Raw genomic sequence first — 16,980 nt, 5'->3', positions numbered from 1 at the left:
ATTTAATTTATTGCAATATGTAGTATGGTATACATTCCTAATCAAATAAATATTCAATCATATTTTTTACCGACTTGTCTTCGGCAAAGTGTTTTAATTGGTCATTTGATCCTTGATTTAAGGAATCCAAATTGGCTGGTTTGGGCCAATGTCATGGGCCCAAACTTCTGATCTGAGATGGGCTAAGATGAGGCCTATACTGCAATATATATCCAGTTAAGCTCGGTTCGGCCTGCCCATGGGAAACCCAAAATACTACTAAGCAGCCTTAATCACCATCTTATACCAAAGAGGCGACAGATGGATCAGTCTCCATTGACAAATGATTGGATATATATATATATATATATATATATATATATATATATATATATATATATATATATATATATATATAGTGAATATAAAGTTACAGCAATGCTGGAATATTAATATTGGCATAAGCTTTTAGGTGACATGATACTAATAAAAATTTTAACGCAATACGCACGTGGGACAATCCAAGGTTGGACAAAGTAGAATGAGACAACCATTACATTAAAAGAAATAACTCCAAGACAAACTATGAGATGAGCAAACAAAATGGAGATCGTCTTTTCTTTTAGATACAGTACTTAAATGCAGTGCACCGATAGACAAGGAATGCTATCAACAACTCCATTAGAATAAGAAGCACGAAAGGGAAAACCAGTTTTACGTGATTTGCCGACGATCGAGGAAGATCTTTGTCACTAGACGACGAGCGAGTGAAACATGGCATGATGGTTAAGCCCTAACTTAAAAGAATATTTGGCGAAGTAAGGTGCTCTCTCGAGTAAAGAAGCACTTCCTAGTCATTATCTCTCTCATCGTGTAACATGTGCAGTTGCCTTCCATTCTATGAGGATTTCCATATGTTGGCCAAGTTAGGCACAATGGTATAGCACCTCATATAGTTTATGGAAGGGCAGTGGAGTAGGTCCAGGATCACATCCTAAATCAATCAAATTAGTACATTTCTTTGCTCCTTGAATGGTGAATTATGAGGCTGATGATAGAGGAGGAGAAAGGGATTGGAGGAAGGAAAGATGATTATAAATATGTTGTTGCATCACCCACTAAGTAATCAATCAAAGCCTAATAAACTATGGAATGTGCCAAAAGCATAATCTCAATTGGATCCATACTTCGGTGATGAGCTGCACCACTCATTAAGAAATTAAATTAGTAGTGCTGGAGATCCTCTAATCGTAAGCAGAATCCACTCCGAAAGCCACTCTTTCGTCAAAAAGGAGGAAACAATGGAAGTACGCAGCCAATGAGCTTAAAAGGCACCTGAGTACTCTAAAGACGAGAAAGAAACAATATACTGTTCCTGCTCAGGTATGTTCCTAATTACATATTACTATCATGATAAGGTATATGATCGATATACTTTGTAATGTTATATATTGTACAACAGTCTGTAAAAAGACATATAATATATATATATATATATATATATATATATATAATCGAAAGATCTAAAATATAGGAATCCTGATATATTTTCTGCTCCTCCTTTTCATCTCCCTGTATTCTTTATATGTCATGTGCTTCCACGTGAAGCGTGCAAAACTTTATCCTTGTGATTGGTCTTCAAACCAGTAAAAGAAGTCGAGCAATCATTAAACAGTGACACCAATTAGCACATAGTTCAAAAAATAGCTTTCGTTGATATGAATTCGGCCCTTCTTTATATTGAAATTGGTCAAATGAGGTAGGTGAGACATGCTTATTGAGGTGGATGTGTGGATGCAAACAAATTGCGAGGATACACTATGATATCAAAGTAGGGTTAACCATATCTCTTGGAGCATCATACTAAAAGCATCTTCATAAAATGACAAACAAGAGTGGGACAATTTTTCAGTGCGAGGTTGCATTTGGGGGAGTCTTCATCTCTCTAAGATGCCTGTGATTTTTTTTTTTTTAAACAGGGCTCAATAATGTTTCTTCGCATTGGCTCCACAATAAGTTTCTTTATACTCTCACATAAAAAAAAATTATATACTGCAGATATTATGTTGAAAGAAGCTAAATAGACTAGAGCAGTGAAAGCAGGTGATGACTTAACATCTAAATGTATGGATCAGTGGTTGCATCATGTGGATGTATTATGACTGAATGGGGTTTGGTAGTTGAGACCCACCTGCAAACATACAGGCGTGTGTGGAATCTGACATAGAAAAGAATAGTTTTGTTTTGGATGTTTATTATTAATTCCATATTTGAGTTGGTACGCCTTTCGTTCAGCATTCGATGACAATATATTCCAATATTATGATTCTTAGTATCCATACCCCTAAAGTATATATTAAAACATTAATTTTATCAAATCAAAAATGAAATAAATATTTTTCCTTAATCCAACCACTAATTTATCTAACTTACACATTTCAAGGAGATGTCGCAAACTGTCGCTGGTGGTAAAGTTCGAAGAACCTATGGCAAGAGGACATCTAGGAACCACGATCGAATGACTTTGACAACGAGACACCGGTGAAGGAGCCCACCAGGTTGCATTTAAGACGCAACCATGGTGGCCACCGTCACTTCCTCCTCCCATGTTATTGACGAGCGTGCGGAGAAGGTACACATAAAAACAAAGGACTACTTGACTATGAGACAACAAAAGGAAGCTGCAACTGGTGATTACAGAAGGTCGTAGTTATAAAGTCGGATAAAATATGTGATATGAATGGTCACCTGCAAGGCCTTCTTTATTTTAAATCAAAGATACTCCTACAGATGTAGTTGTACTCACCGATCACATTGTTGTGCCCAGAATAAAAGTGACGAGAACCACATTCATGCATAGTCTTTGGGTAAATAACAAGTTGAGTTAGCTATTATACTATATGGAACCTGAGGGTACTTGAATTGTTTCAGGAGAGAAGAAAGAACATGGCGATCGATGCCCCCACGGGAGGCCTCGATCTTGTTGGTGAGACTGAGAGCAACTTACAGTATGACAGCAGATCTTAAGCCTCTTAACAAACGAGTGATTTAACGAACACAGGGATTGGAGCTGATGTCACTGTTGACAGTCTAAAATTACCATTCGTTTAGCTCGTCAATTCCAAGACACGAATTGACCCGTCTGCCACAAAGCGCCACGCCTCACGTGTTTCCCCCTCGACTAAAATTGCTCCATGACCTTTTCAATCTCCATATCTGACCTGTACTTCGAGCTGCGTTCCAAATAAACTATCCATTGCTAGCAAACCTCTCTAATATAGAGAGAGACCGCTTTTATTACCAAGCAAACATATCCATGATGTTTAATCAGTACATAAACGTTCGATTTGGGCACAGGGAAGGGCAGGGATTGGACGTGTCCAGGCGGGTGATGGGACTCGGACCACGACGAGCATTAAAGATAATTGCTGGGTTGAATGAGGTGTAAAGCGTTGGGAGAAAGCAGCATGAGTCCCTATCAATCAGACAATGCTCCCCAGCTTCATCGTTGCTCGTGAGATGCCATCTGTACTTCAATATGTGCGTCTTTTGATCCTGTGACTCTCGGTTAGCTCACTCATCCATTCACTAGCCACCTCAATTCTCCCTAATCTTAAATGGTTTTGATGAAAATGACTTATGATAGTCATTCCCTCCTGTACAAACCATTATATCGCTGAGTATTAATGATATGCTCTGATATAATAATAAAGTTTTTAATTAAATTAGTACTACTGATTTTTAAAAATAATAATAAATTGGTAGGAAACAATCTAGTTTCCACTCGAGCAGTTCCATTTCTTCGATTAGTAATGACAGATTCCAAGTGCTTCGGTGGTCGTCATCAACCCACCAGCCCCACGTGCCACATCTCGAGAGTCTATCATCAATAGCGATCGAAGGGATGGATGGTTCTGATAAGAAAGAATTTGAAGCTCCAGATAAATCCAGTTATCCATATGAATTGGAGTCGATGCTGAACACAAAACCACACCACTAGTTAACCTTCTTCACGGACATTTCTACAGGCTGCAGCCGTAGGCATCCAAGAACAGGTAAACACCGTGACTAACACTGGCCGTATCCCCTCCAATCGAATTCAAGAAGGGATACGGTGATGATGGGTTTCATTCGTTGGGAACCCGGTGGTCTGTGTGTTTCCTTGGCACAAGGCCAGAAGGTGAGATGAGAGGGACAGGGAGAGGTGCGTTGTCAGGGTGCGATGGGGATGTGATCACCAACAGCCATGCTCGGAGTGCAGCATGACGCGACTCGGGGGGGGGAGCCGAGGAGAGCGACCATCGGTGAATTATGTTCCTCTTGACGGTGTACCTCCGTCAGGCTCATTCTGTGCTGGCGTGTGGAGTGGAGGCCCCTCTTCTTCTTTGTTGCAATCAAACCTATATGTTGATCGCATCAAATGGATAGGACTGCAAGAATCTTGCGATTGTTCCGGTGCGCCCCAGTGACTATTACATGTATATTAAATGAGCGTCCGAGCTAGTGTGACCATAAACCCCAGAAAAAAAATCACAGAGTTGCCACCCCCGTCCTCTCGATTCTCTCACATACAGCCAAACCAAGCTGTCGATGATTAAGCAGCTGGGACGCTCGCAAGTACATGGTTATGGTAGATCATTGCCTTGTGAATATGGCATGTGGATCGTACCGTTTAGATAAGACTTGCGTGCTGTGATTTGTCAATAATTGTCCTCACAACTACATGGATCGAGCAGTGCTCTAACCCGCCTCATCCTACTCTTGATCGTTACCATTCTTACCCGATCACCATCAACTTTCCGCAATCCCCGTCAGGCTCTCCGTTTTCCTTCATCCAATAGATTCTCTTACCAATTCCGCAATACCACCATAAAGTGGGTAGAAAGAACACACGACTTTTATCACAAGTTGCGCATCATATCATCTTCTTTATTTGCATCCATGCCGAATACCTGCTCAACCGTATTCTTTTCCTCCTCTCCTACTCATCACCTTTGACTCGATCATATCCCCAGTTTAAGGTGGTAACAGGAAAGAGAGCAGGAGTGTGCCATGACGCGACTTTATTACCCACTCGTGCCAACGCTGGTATAACGTCCAAAGATTCCACCGTCCATTGCAATTGCTCCGAGATATAATAGAGTTAATGTTGGTATCGTTCTACCTTTCTACATGTCTCCTTCCTGCTTTAGCTATAAATGTGGTGCGTGCCTTTCTACTTGTATCTGACACTTCGGGTGTAGCTCCTTCCGAAAAGCTTCCCGTCTCTTTTTCTCTCTCTCTCTCTCTTTAATTTCCTCTCTATTCAAACCCTCTTCGATTCCTTTTTATCTTTTGTAAAGTGGAACCGAAGGAAACCAGAGAATAACAGGGGAAGGAGGAGGAGGGAAGAATTGAATAGAAACGCAAATGCTCGAGGCGGTCAAGTACCTGATTGGTTCCGCCGGTGCCAGCGGGTTTGGGTCCAGATCCACCGGCGAGGAGGTCACGGCAGCGGCCCCTGACCTCCGCTCCATCACAGCGATAATAACCGGTGAGTGATCCCTCCGATACAAAGATCGAGCAACGTAGAAAAGGGAAGCGAACCATATTCTTAGTATTTCTGAAAAGGGAAGCGAACCAAAAAATTCTTACCGAGCGCAGGGGCGACGTCGGGGATCGGGGCGGAAACGGCGCGGGTTCTGGCGATGCGGGGGGCGAGGCTGGTGCTGCCGGCGAGGAGCCTGAAGGCGGCAGAAGAGACGAGGGCGCGGATCGCGGCGGCGTTTCCCGGTGCCGACGTCATCGTGCTACCTCTCGACCTCAGCTCCCTCTCCTCCGTTCGATGTTTCGTGGCTCGCTTCCTGGCTCTCCACCTCCCCCTCAACCTTCTCATGTACTCCTCCCTCTATATATTAGAGATTTGGAATGAATGGTCACAAGAATTCGTTACTGAAACCAACGGCAATTTAACAGAAACAACGCGGGCAAGTTCTCCCACGAGCATGCCGTTTCGGAGGACGGCGTCGAGATGACCTTCGCCACCAACTACTTAGGTCTTCATCTAACTACCTACCTCATTATTGTTATGATTATTCTTCAATCGACCGCTCGTTTAATCTCCCGTTTTGTCGACAGGCCATTTCCTGCTCACCAAGCTACTGCTACCTAAGATGGCGGAAACGGCGAGGGAGACGGGGATCCAAGGTCGCATCGTCAACGTCTCCTCGAGCATCCACGGCTGGTTCTCCGGCGACTGCCTCCGTTATCTCGATCTGATGACCCGCAAGAAAATGTAAGCTTAACCTTTTCCTTCAATTTTCTTTTCCTCTTCACTATTTATTTACGTAACATACCCGTTTTTTTTTTTTTGCTGGTCCGCAGACGGTACGATGCCACGCAAGCCTACGCGCTATCGAAGCTTGCGAACGTCCACCACACGAAAGAGCTGACAGGGCGACTCGAGGTTCGGCTTCGCCATCCTCGTCATCATGACCCATGATCCTCTGTCCATCACATGCATGCCCCATGTTGATGACCATCATGCTATCTTTAACTGCCACCTCTGTTGTCCTTTTGGCCGCAGCAAATGGACGCCGATGTGACGGCTAACTGCGTTCATCCCGGGATCGTTCGCACCAGACTCACCCGCGACCGCGAAGGCCTCGTCACAGGTCGTCCTCGATCCACCTCCCTTTCGATCCTTTTTAGCCCTCTGATCTGATGTTGATCTAGAATCTTCGGAATCGACGGCAGATCTGGTCTTCTTCCTCGCGTCCAAGCTCCTCAAGACCATCCCCCAGGTGAGTGCACCCGCTCCTCGTACATCGATGCTCCGTTGCAAGTGATGGCAACGAAGGAACTTAAGGCGGTGCTCCGCTCCGGCTCATCGCAGGCGGCTGCGACGACGTGTTACGTGGCGACGCACCCGCGCCTAGCAGGCGTGTCGGGCAAGTACTTCGCGGACTGCAACGAGGCCTCGCCGTCGTCGTTGGCGTCCAGCCCGCACGAGGCCGGGCGGCTGTGGCGCGCGTCGGAATCCATGACGGCCCCGCGGTTCGGCCTCGAACCGGCTTTCCCCTCCGACAGCCCAGACGAGGAGATGTGACGCGTCGGCGAGGACGTGAGACGCATTACGTGTGTACATTTGACCGAGGACAGCGAACAAAAGAGCGTAGGACAGAGCAAGGATTAATGGCGCGGACCGATGGGAGAGTAGGCTACGGAAGAAAGTACCGCGGAACAGAAGCGACAGCGGCAGCGTAGGTGTTGTACGTGCATCATAGGATGAGCAGGCGGCCGTACAATGCCATTATGATGCAATAGTTAGGTCCTCTGCATCATGGTGAGTACATATTATATATAAGAATATACGATGTATTTAAGTGTGATAGGTACAGACAAACAACGTATAGTGTAGTTGATATGGTTTAGTTAACTGGGAAGGGAAGGTGGATCTCCTTTCCAGTTTTGGTTGCTTTTCTGCAGGAAATGGCCATCTCAACTTTCGTTTTGTCCTTCTCTTCTTCATGATTTCCTCTTTCTTTTTCGTTATATATTCGTTTTCTTTAACGAAGAAAAGACGTTAAATTGGTGGTGGGCATGACAGAGCAATCATTCAGTGATCCAAAAACGTTAAAGTTCCAGCAGATTTATAATCCTAAAGATTTCAACCTCATGTGAAGCAAAGTCGATAGCTTCGTTTCTAATGCAACCCCGCTTCGTCCTTCTTTAATAGGAAGGAAATAAACAACATGCGCACGGGGGTGGGACATCTGCAAATGTTGGGCAGAAGTTGATTGCTGCACCAAATAATCTGTCTAGGAGAAGAGTTTTCTAATTAAAGTCGTTGTTCAAGTCGCAAATTCACAGTCTACACCGAGCAATAGCACAGGATGACAATTAATAGTTGGATGCTGAGGGTGCATAAATCTACGTAGGTGCTGGAGACACAGGAGATCACGAGTTAGTAGCGTGGATCGGATCGTTGGGATGTTTCCCTGTTCATGTTGCTTCTGTTTGCGAAACTAAGCACTCGATGCAAAATGCACTGCTTCCTAAAATCACAGCAGATATATCCAAGGCTGGAAAACTAGCTAATCAACAAATCTTTTCATTGAAAAATGATGGGGGAGAATGGTACTCAGAATCATCTTGATAGCTAGGATGAGTCTCAGTGGTGAAATATAAAGATCTTTAGGTCCAAGGTCCAAAGAAACAAGAGACTATCTACCCAAAGTTGTAGGCACAGTTGGCATTGATAAGAACAAAAAGAGTTGCAGCCATGTCCCATGCCAAATCAGTATGCCTGAGGCAGTAATGAAAGGATCCAGGCATCAAAGAATCTTTATCTAAATGTAGAACAGCTACTATGATTTACAAAGAAAGACATGACCAGGAAGTGCAAAGGGCTTTAGTTCAATTCACTCTAATGGAAGCACAACCACACACCAACCAGAACTGGAGCATCCATCCAGAAAGAGCTCGAGGGCCACACATACATCGGCCACAAACATTCCACATGCCCACATCAATAAATCGGCAACTCTAGGAAGGCAAAATAATGGATGTCCAAAGTTGAACAAATGAAAGAATCAGCTTTACTAAATCATATTGCCCTATCCAACAGTAACTCTAACCCCCCCTCTTTTCGCCCCCTGTCTGCCACTTGTTGCAGTAGGCGACGGGTATACCTTATACAATTTGTTGTAATGTAACTGGAGAATATCTACAAACCCCAAAGGAGAAAAGAAATATCAACTTTAAAATCTCATCTACACTGCACAAGTCTGGAAGAACTTGAACCTCATGAGCCTACCATGATTTGTTGATGCTGCCAAGATTTTCAAGGACCACGAGCATAAGTACGCAGCGAGGGACCATGCAAATTTTGGCAGGACCAATGAGCATGTGATCTCCGTTGTACGGTACGATCCTCAAATGGATCAGCTGCATCGTCATAGCCAGAAGCTTGGCTTTGGTCGAAGAGAAGTGCCAGCAAAAGTCTACGCGATGATCATTTGATGGTGACTCCCAACATACCCATGTGTTGGCCAAATCAGTCATAGATGTACAGGCAAACCAAAATTTTGATAGGACCTGATCCATCCGTCCCGTCCACCAGTTAGTATCACCTGACCCCAGGCATGGGAAGTGTTCCTGCAAGATGTCTTCAAGAAATTGTGGTGGGATTTGGACAAGTTAGGTGCAGCAGAGTTCAAAGGTAGCTTCTCCTCTGGCCATGTTGCTGAGCACTTTGGCATAAACTTTGAGAACTCATGGCCCAGAGCAAAACCATGAGAAGGTGACAGAAACAGGGTGTCATTGCCATTCGAATCTTCTAAGCGACCTTTAGATTCATCTTTTGTGCCTCCCGCTTGCTCACTGTTGACTTGTTGGGAATGGAAAACCTCAGAGGTCATAGAGATCCGATTTCCGGATTTGAAACCGTGCCAACTTAATGCAATGGAACAATTACTGGAGAAGAAATGCTCACAAGACCGTCTGCTCTTAACACGGTTGGAGACTGGGGCATCATGGCTGCTCCAGACATAGACATTGGAATCCTCACTGGCAGAGATGATATGCTGCCCATCTGCGGTAAAAGAAGCAGATATCTGACTTCTGCCATTATGAAAACCTGAAAATAGAAAGTAAAAGAAGTGAGGATGATGGACCAACAACATTTCTTGCGAAAAGAGGTTGATATGATCAAGAGGATAGGATGAACACGATGAACACAGACCCTTGTACTTGGAGACTAAGTCAATCCCATCAAAAACTCGAATACATGAGTCTGCAGAAGTGACCATCAAAGTTTGAGGATCCCTTGGGCAAAACTGTAGGTAAAAGCAAATTTACAGAAGTAAGAAATTACACGAGAGCAATTAAGAATTTATGCCAAGCATGAATAGTTGATGTTCTCTGCAAGCTACCTGAAATCCAGTAATCCGCTTGCCCGGGGACTTCTTTTTGCGTTGCAAGGATATCTGAGATTCAATTTGCAGATAGTCACCTGTCACGTATACAATAGGAGAAATAAGTGACCTCATACAAAATTATACAACAAAGATACGGAGCAAACCGCCGTTAAAACACAATACTGTCTCTGCAGAATTGATTGTCACATCTTCAGGCAGCATATACATCAAAAAGTATGTTTTGCTAAATAGGCATGCGATAATTTGAACAATTATTTTCATTAAAAATGTTTTCAAGGTTCAATATTTCAAACATGTTAATATTTCACTACTAATCAGTATCAAAATGTATAACTAACTGATCGAGACTTTCTATATTACACAGAAATGCGACCATCTAGGCTGACATAGCTGATGAATTTTTTACCCATATATCTCAATATATCTTCATATTGAGATGGCATATCCCATGAAAGATAGCCCGTAAACAAAGGTTGCCAAAACAAAACACCACGCAGATGTTATAAAAATAACTCGACCACTGACAGAACTACTGTATAAATATGGATCAAGTATTTATGATTCATGCAATGATATGAAACATGCAAATAGAAGAATTTATAAATCCGCTAATAAGTTAATATTACCTGATGCATCATAAAAGCAACAATTGCCTGTCAAGGTGCCCACGACCAATCCCTGTAAGAACCATGAATTATTCATATAGATTTCCTTCAGCATCAATTCTTCATAAACAATCAGAAAGTGACTAAATACCTTTCCATTGGGCCGGTAACAAATTGCAGTGACTATTTCTCCAACATGAACCCAATTCACAACTTGACCTCCTGAAATATCCCAAATACGAACTTTTCCATCGATGGATCCACTTACGAAGAAATTCTCATCAATGGGATTATATTGAACACAAGTCACTGCATTATTTATTTGATAACCACAGAGGAATATATCAGAATGAATAGAAGAAAAAGATTCACAAAAATAACATAAGTACGTTGCAATAAGCAACTACCGTAATTCGTATGGGGAAAAACTTTGAGGCAGCTATCAGATCCAACTTGCCACAGGCGAACAGTTTTATCTTCGGAAGATGACAACAGATGCTGCATGGAAATAATTGAAGAATCAGGACTCTTGAAAGCAAAAGTGAAAAATGGTAGGCACAAAAACAGTCGATTAAAGAAGGTGACAGACCTTATTTGATGACCATGAGAGATCCAACACATCTGCAACATGCCCATGGAATTCATGTACCGGTTTCTCAGATAGCCGAAAAACAGCAGGGGGAATAACCACACATGCTGAATCTGCAGTTGTCCTCATACCCCTGGACTTGGACTTGTTGAGCCTATCAGCGTGCACCAAAGTTAACTTGCCACTATCATTCACTGTGATGTATATGCACGAAGGATCATAGTCGGGAATACTGATTTCATTTGTCCTTTCACATTCCATGACACGCCACACCCGCACGATCGCATCTGCACCTCCACTGGCCAAGTACTGTCCATCAGTGCTAAACTTCATGGTCAAGATTGCACCATCGTGTGCTTTGATGTCTTGCCCTCTGTAGACTGCAGACAATACCTTTGACCACTTTCTCAATGGCCTAACTTTCACCCTCCCAGACTCACCAATTCCATTCTTATCTTTGTCTGAAGAAGATGAATAACAGTCCACACCTTGCCTATCTGTTATGCAAACCCCACTACCTAATCTACACAGCCACCCAAGCCTCTTCTTCTGCACAGAAATGTCGGATTTTCTTGATGCATTACCTTGTCGATGCATGAGCCGCTGGATAAAAGACAGTGGACCCAAACTTCTCTTGAATTGATCATATATCCGGTTCGAACCAACAACATGCAGGCTTCTCACGTAATCATCCGAATTCTTGATTCTGCATATCGAGTTCTCTTCCGAGACCTCCTCACAGGATGTGCTCGCGTCCTCTCTCGACCGGCTGGAGACTGAAAGGTTATACTCCGTATCATAGCCTCTTGGCACAGACCCAATATCCGACATGATCCTGTCGATGTCTGGCTGGATCTCATCTTCGACCTGTATCTGTCCAACTCGATGGGTGGAGCTCCGAAGCCAGCCGCTCATGGGATCCATGCCCATCCATCTCAAGAACTTATCTCGGCGTTCTTTCACGCCGTCGGGACTCGTGATCCAGACGTCGAACAAGGGACCGGCCGGTGCTCGACTGATGAACTGATCCTCCGGCAAAATATCGTCCTTTGTTGGGGTGCTGGGACAAGAATCGAACACCGAGGAGATGTCTTCCCGCGCCTCGAAAAATAGATCCTCCTCTTCTTCCTGAAACATGAAACCATGAGCCATGATTTCACACTTCTCTCAAGGGAGAAAAAGGAAGACCTCGGTGCACCCAAGCAACACCCTCATCCGCTCTGCAAAAACAGTAAGCGTGGATATAAATACATGTCCCAAATCTAGACAGATTCAGCGCCGTGGATTGCCTTGATTGCAAGACAGATCACCGGTCACAACCAGAGGGAACGAATCCCGCTACCAAGGTGCGGGTGCTACGGGATACATTAAAAATAGAAAACAATTGTCCTAAAAGGGAATGCCGACTTCTCTCCATCCATGAGAAGGCCTCAATCCCCAATTGTAGTCGAGGAGACGCCGAAGCCCCAAAGCTCAACGAGGTAAATATTCGATTTCGATTAAAAAAAAAAGAGCAGGAAATCACACGAAAAGAACGCAGTTTCGATCCAGAACAAATAATCTGCGCGAAAATTCCACATATGACGCCGAATAGAACAGGAGCATCTCACCTGGAGGCCCATCAGGGGCCGGGCAGCGCCCGAAGGATCCGAGGCGAGCTATCTTCGGCAGCAATCCCGTTTCACCGGTTCCCTTCCCCTCCCGCCTCCAATTCGGAGATTTCGACTGCCCAGCAATAAAACACCGATCTTGCAGTAAAGGAAGGGGAAGAAACCGAGGGCAGAAATCTCGAGTTCCGAGTTCGGTGGCGCGAGGAACGAGATTCGAAGGCTTCGCGCTCCGGCACTCGCTTTCTCTCGGTCCGATATATGTTATCTTGGCTTCGCTTTGGTTTGCTTTCGACCCTCCATGTGTGTACTGCGACCTTTTATGTCATTCCTTCTCTCCTCACGCCGCTGCTTCTGCTGCAGCTGCTGCTCCTGCTCCCTTCCTTTCTCTCTCTTTCTGCAGCAGCAGCGGCAGCAACAGCTGCTGGCTGTGGCTTCCCAAATCTGATCCGGTTTCTTCTCTGGCCCGACCAAAAGACGGAAATCCCCTGCTCCCTGCTCCCTTCTTGCACTGACGCCTTACCCCTTCCCCTTCCCCTTCCACTTCCTAACAATATCATTAACCTCATCGACGCCGCTGTCGTTTTATTCTCTTTAAGACGGTTTCATCTCAACCCCATTCCCAGTCCAAAGTCAAACCGGGAACCCAGTGGAAGTGGTCCGCATACGTCAACTCGGACGTGTGTTCCCTGCTTCTTACGTGGATTAACGTAACGGCGATGGTTTCTACGACTCACTCGGGGGCCTTAAGATTCGCATCGACCCTGATGGGCGCCATCGAAACCCAAAGCCTTTTGATCGCACGATTTGGGTTGATATGGAGCATCCAAGCCGTCCATCGACTCTGATCATCAAGATCACGCGCGAATCTCAGAACACGTGCATCCATTCTTTTAGATGTTAATTGGTTAAGCGTGTCCGGAAAATAGGCCCCCAACTTTAGATGATCATTTTATACTACACTGGTGGAGCATTTATTTGATATGTTTTGGGAAAGTAGTAAATGCGATGAGACTACAATTCTCGAGACCCGAAAGAGAAGGTGGTGGATATGGTGATGTTTTTTTTATGGTATTTGTTTTATATTATCGTGTAAATATAATTTTAGGTAATACGGTCGATTTTTGTGGGATGGGAGAAACGCACAAAGCTGTGATGGTCATGCATGGACCAGAGAAGGATATCGGTTGAACATGACCTGACATGAGATGTCTGGGAAGTTGTGGAGCGGTGGTGGTGGTGGTGGTGTTTTCAGGTGACGGTCATCCGTCGGCGTCGTTTACGGTGGGGTTTCTTGGTTTCTTTGTCTTCCCAAACATGGCGCCGCCAGCCGCGACCACCTCTGCCTGCTTCGTTTTCAAGTCAACACTTGGATTTGACTCTTGCCGGTCATCGCTCTCTCCCGTAGCTTCTATAATTTTGAGTATTTAATTAAATCTAAATATGATTAGATTTCACAGATAAGTCACTTACTTAAAATTCTGGAATTCCATTAATCTGACGCGGTGCAGCCATCAGACGGGAAGGGAATTCTTTTAGTTGGTCCGACGAGTGGGGGCCACGAGTTTTCCTCGTTGGTGGCTCGACGAAGACACGAGAGCAGCACCCTTCTTTTCGCCGCCTTTTGATCGTGCGTCGCAGATCGGATGGTGGAGGTTGGATCACGTGGCCCTCCTCACTGATGGCCATGCCTGCGCCACGTACTCGCACCGTGTTCGTATACGCGGCACTGATACGACAAGGCGACACAAGTGCTGGTCATAGTCCACCACGAAGAACAGTCAACTTGGTAGCGTTTGCCTTTTCACATCCTCGCAAAAACCCTTCTCACATTGTTTTGTAAGATTATGTTGGGTTCCAGATGTGTCTTGTCATCCCCATCGAATAAATGCATGCACTATCCATGTGCCACCATGTTCTAGGGTTTGCAGGAAGCACAACACTAACGAGATCTCTCACTCTAATTAGGGCTGCTAAAGCATGCTTGTTTCTTGCCCCCACAGTGATCCGCATGAGTCATTAGGTGACAATTATTTTAGCAGTAGCTCAATCATTCCTTGTCTTGATGTCTAACCAGTTGTTGCCACACGAAGACCGTGCCTCTTTCAAAGAAGTCGATGTGATGGAACATTACACCTGCATTGTCTTATGTTTGCAGTCTTTGCGATATGCGCGTGGAACATAAACAAAACAGGCTGCACCTGTGCAAGTTTGGGTTCAATGATTAGAGATCCCTGTTGGAGAGGTCGTGGACAGATCAGCGGATATGTTTGCGATAATTGATGGATGCGATTAGGTTAAGAAGAAAAATAACGAGGAAGGAAATCTTTACGCAGTAGATTTTTTTGCTGGTAATGATTTGAAATCAGCTATATATCAAGTAGTTTATGGAGCTTCTCGATCCATGTTACGTGGGCATATCTTGCTGTCCACGTGCATGCATGGTTTCTCAGTGCTCGATCGTTGCGTCGATGACAACGCCAGAGAACTCCTCGCTGTGCAGACTTAGTATACTGTGATATTCTAATGAAATCAGCAACTAATCGATTGATGAATCATTCGAGATACGAGATATACGCCATCCCTTCGCAGTCCAATCCGTGGAAGAAGAGAGAGATTAAAAGAATGTCAGCTGGTGGAAAGATTTCCAATGATAGTATATGACATGGATGGTGTTTTGTACCATTAAACCGTGGTCGAGGTATTAGCTCGGCTTGGCCTATCTCAATGCGTATTGGTACTAGTGTGATCTTTGAGCTTGTATTGATTTGGAGTCGGGTTGAAGGGCTACTACCTATGTTCCTACAAATGAAGGTTGAAAGTGACTCTTCTTGTCATTCGTCGGGTTCCCATACACAAGTCGATGTTGAAAGAGCTTTTTAACTTGACTCATGATTAAGTTAGCAAAGGTTTTGAGGGTGGGAGAGTTGTGGAGAATGGATGAATGTTTTTTTTCTTGACTCTCTCGGTATTATTCCTAGGGTTGCTTTTATACCTGTTCCTACGTGCGATCGTACGTAGCAGCTTTAATAATCCTTGATCGTTATCGTACATAGGTGTTTAATGCCCACTAATGCTATAGGTGATTGGCTTGTACTTTTGGTGTAGGCGTCGCCTGATTTGCTCTCGTTCGATGCTGTTTTTCGTCTCGTGTGTGGCTAGGTACATGATCGTGCCGCACCTATATAGCCTCAAGGGAAGTGGATGCAAAGGGATGACATCAGGCGACTAACTGGCCTTGGCTCATGGTGCTGAATTGACTCGGTGCGACATGTCGGGTTTAAGGATGTCACGTCGAGTCTGCTGTGGCAGCCGACATGTCACGTGAAGTGAATGCCAAAATATGCTATGTCAAATAGAGAGAACAGTTTCTTCTCCCTCCTTCGACCAAGTGAATAGTTAGTAAGGAGAGAGAGAGAGAGAGAGAGAGAGGGGGGGGGAATACATCGATCTCAGGTTAGCAGGAAAGCAACCTTGTATCTGTTAAGGTCGATAACCGGACCGATTCTTCTGCTTTGGAGCTTGAAATGGTCGCAGTTGGTGTCCTCCTCACCCCAAGACAAGTCAAGTCCAAGTAGTGTGCTCTTGATTTGACCCCTGCGGCCGCGATCTTTACGGTGGTAGCACTAAATGGACTTCTGCTTTGGAGCCAATGGATCCTTTGACGTAGAAGGCATGCCACGGTGTCCAAGTCAATGCATTTCCATTGACTGTGTCAAGTGTGCTTGCACTGCCTTGGCATGGTATGCATGTATTCTACATGGTTTCTCAAAGATTGGGCCCAACACTTAATTTGGGGAACAACATGGCCAATGGGCCAAGCGATCAACGATGGACGTTTGGTTTGAAAGATCGAACCATCTCAAGTGCGTACAGCATTTGTACTTAACAATTTCTAAAAGAATAAAAATACTTGAAAAAGAGCAGGAAATTTCCATCTTGATGCCTTTACTTCAAATAATATATGAAGACTTTCCAAGCTAAAACACTTCAGAAAGTTGATAGAAATTAAATTCTTTATTATCAATTATAAATACCATTGAGTTTAGCACAAACTCATTTCTGTACCCTCTCACAAAAATTTCAAAAAAAATTCTCTAATATTTTTCTCTCACTGTGTCTAAATTCACTAGAGAGAAACCTCGGAGCATTTAAAATATTTTCTCACATCTTATTCAGATCAAAATCTAAAGATACATGTAATATTTATAAAATAATAATATCTAAAATTTTTATTTTGGAGAAATTAGAAACATATATAATTTTTTTGAAAAAAAAAA

The 16,980-nt window shown here is 44.1% G+C and overlaps 2 protein-coding genes across 3 annotated transcripts; one reads left to right on the top strand and one right to left on the bottom strand.

Moving 5' to 3' along the window:
- The first annotated feature begins 5,119 nt into the window (after positions 1–5,119).
- LOC103993218 (short-chain dehydrogenase TIC 32 B, chloroplastic) lies at positions 5,120–7,471 on the top strand. The gene is made up of 8 exons (XM_009413194.3): positions 5,120–5,512; positions 5,623–5,854; positions 5,935–6,014; positions 6,097–6,253; positions 6,343–6,424; positions 6,545–6,632; positions 6,715–6,761; positions 6,854–7,471. Exons 1-8 carry the CDS (start codon positions 5,389–5,391, stop codon positions 7,064–7,066), a joined length of 1,023 nt encoding a protein of 340 aa, XP_009411469.2. The 5' UTR covers positions 5,120–5,388; the 3' UTR covers positions 7,067–7,471.
- A 1,064-nt stretch (positions 7,472–8,535) lies between these two features.
- LOC135644162 (uncharacterized) lies at positions 8,536–13,237 on the bottom strand. Of its 2 annotated transcripts, none has more exons than XM_065161626.1 (8): positions 12,704–13,237; positions 11,094–12,313; positions 10,912–11,002; positions 10,656–10,813; positions 10,526–10,577; positions 9,894–9,973; positions 9,704–9,797; positions 8,536–9,598 (listed from the first exon to the last, which is right to left on the bottom strand). In XM_065161626.1, the coding sequence occupies exons 2-8, from the start codon at positions 12,243–12,245 to the stop codon at positions 9,021–9,023; spliced, it is 2,205 nt and encodes a 734-aa protein (XP_065017698.1). In that variant the 5' UTR covers positions 12,246–12,313; positions 12,704–13,237; the 3' UTR covers positions 8,536–9,020. The 2 variants fall into 2 exon arrangements, with proteins under 2 accessions (XP_065017698.1, XP_065017699.1); XM_065161627.1 differs by having other exon boundaries at positions 11,094–12,221.
- Between the last annotated feature and the right edge of the window lie 3,743 nt (positions 13,238–16,980).

The sequence above is a fragment of the Musa acuminata genome, chromosome BXJ3-8 (genome assembly GCF_036884655.1).
Source record: "Musa acuminata AAA Group cultivar baxijiao chromosome BXJ3-8, Cavendish_Baxijiao_AAA, whole genome shotgun sequence".
NCBI lineage: Eukaryota > Viridiplantae > Streptophyta > Magnoliopsida > Zingiberales > Musaceae > Musa > Musa acuminata.
The sequence above is the reverse complement of the archived record's forward strand: the minus strand, read 5'-3'. Positions and strand labels throughout refer to the sequence as shown.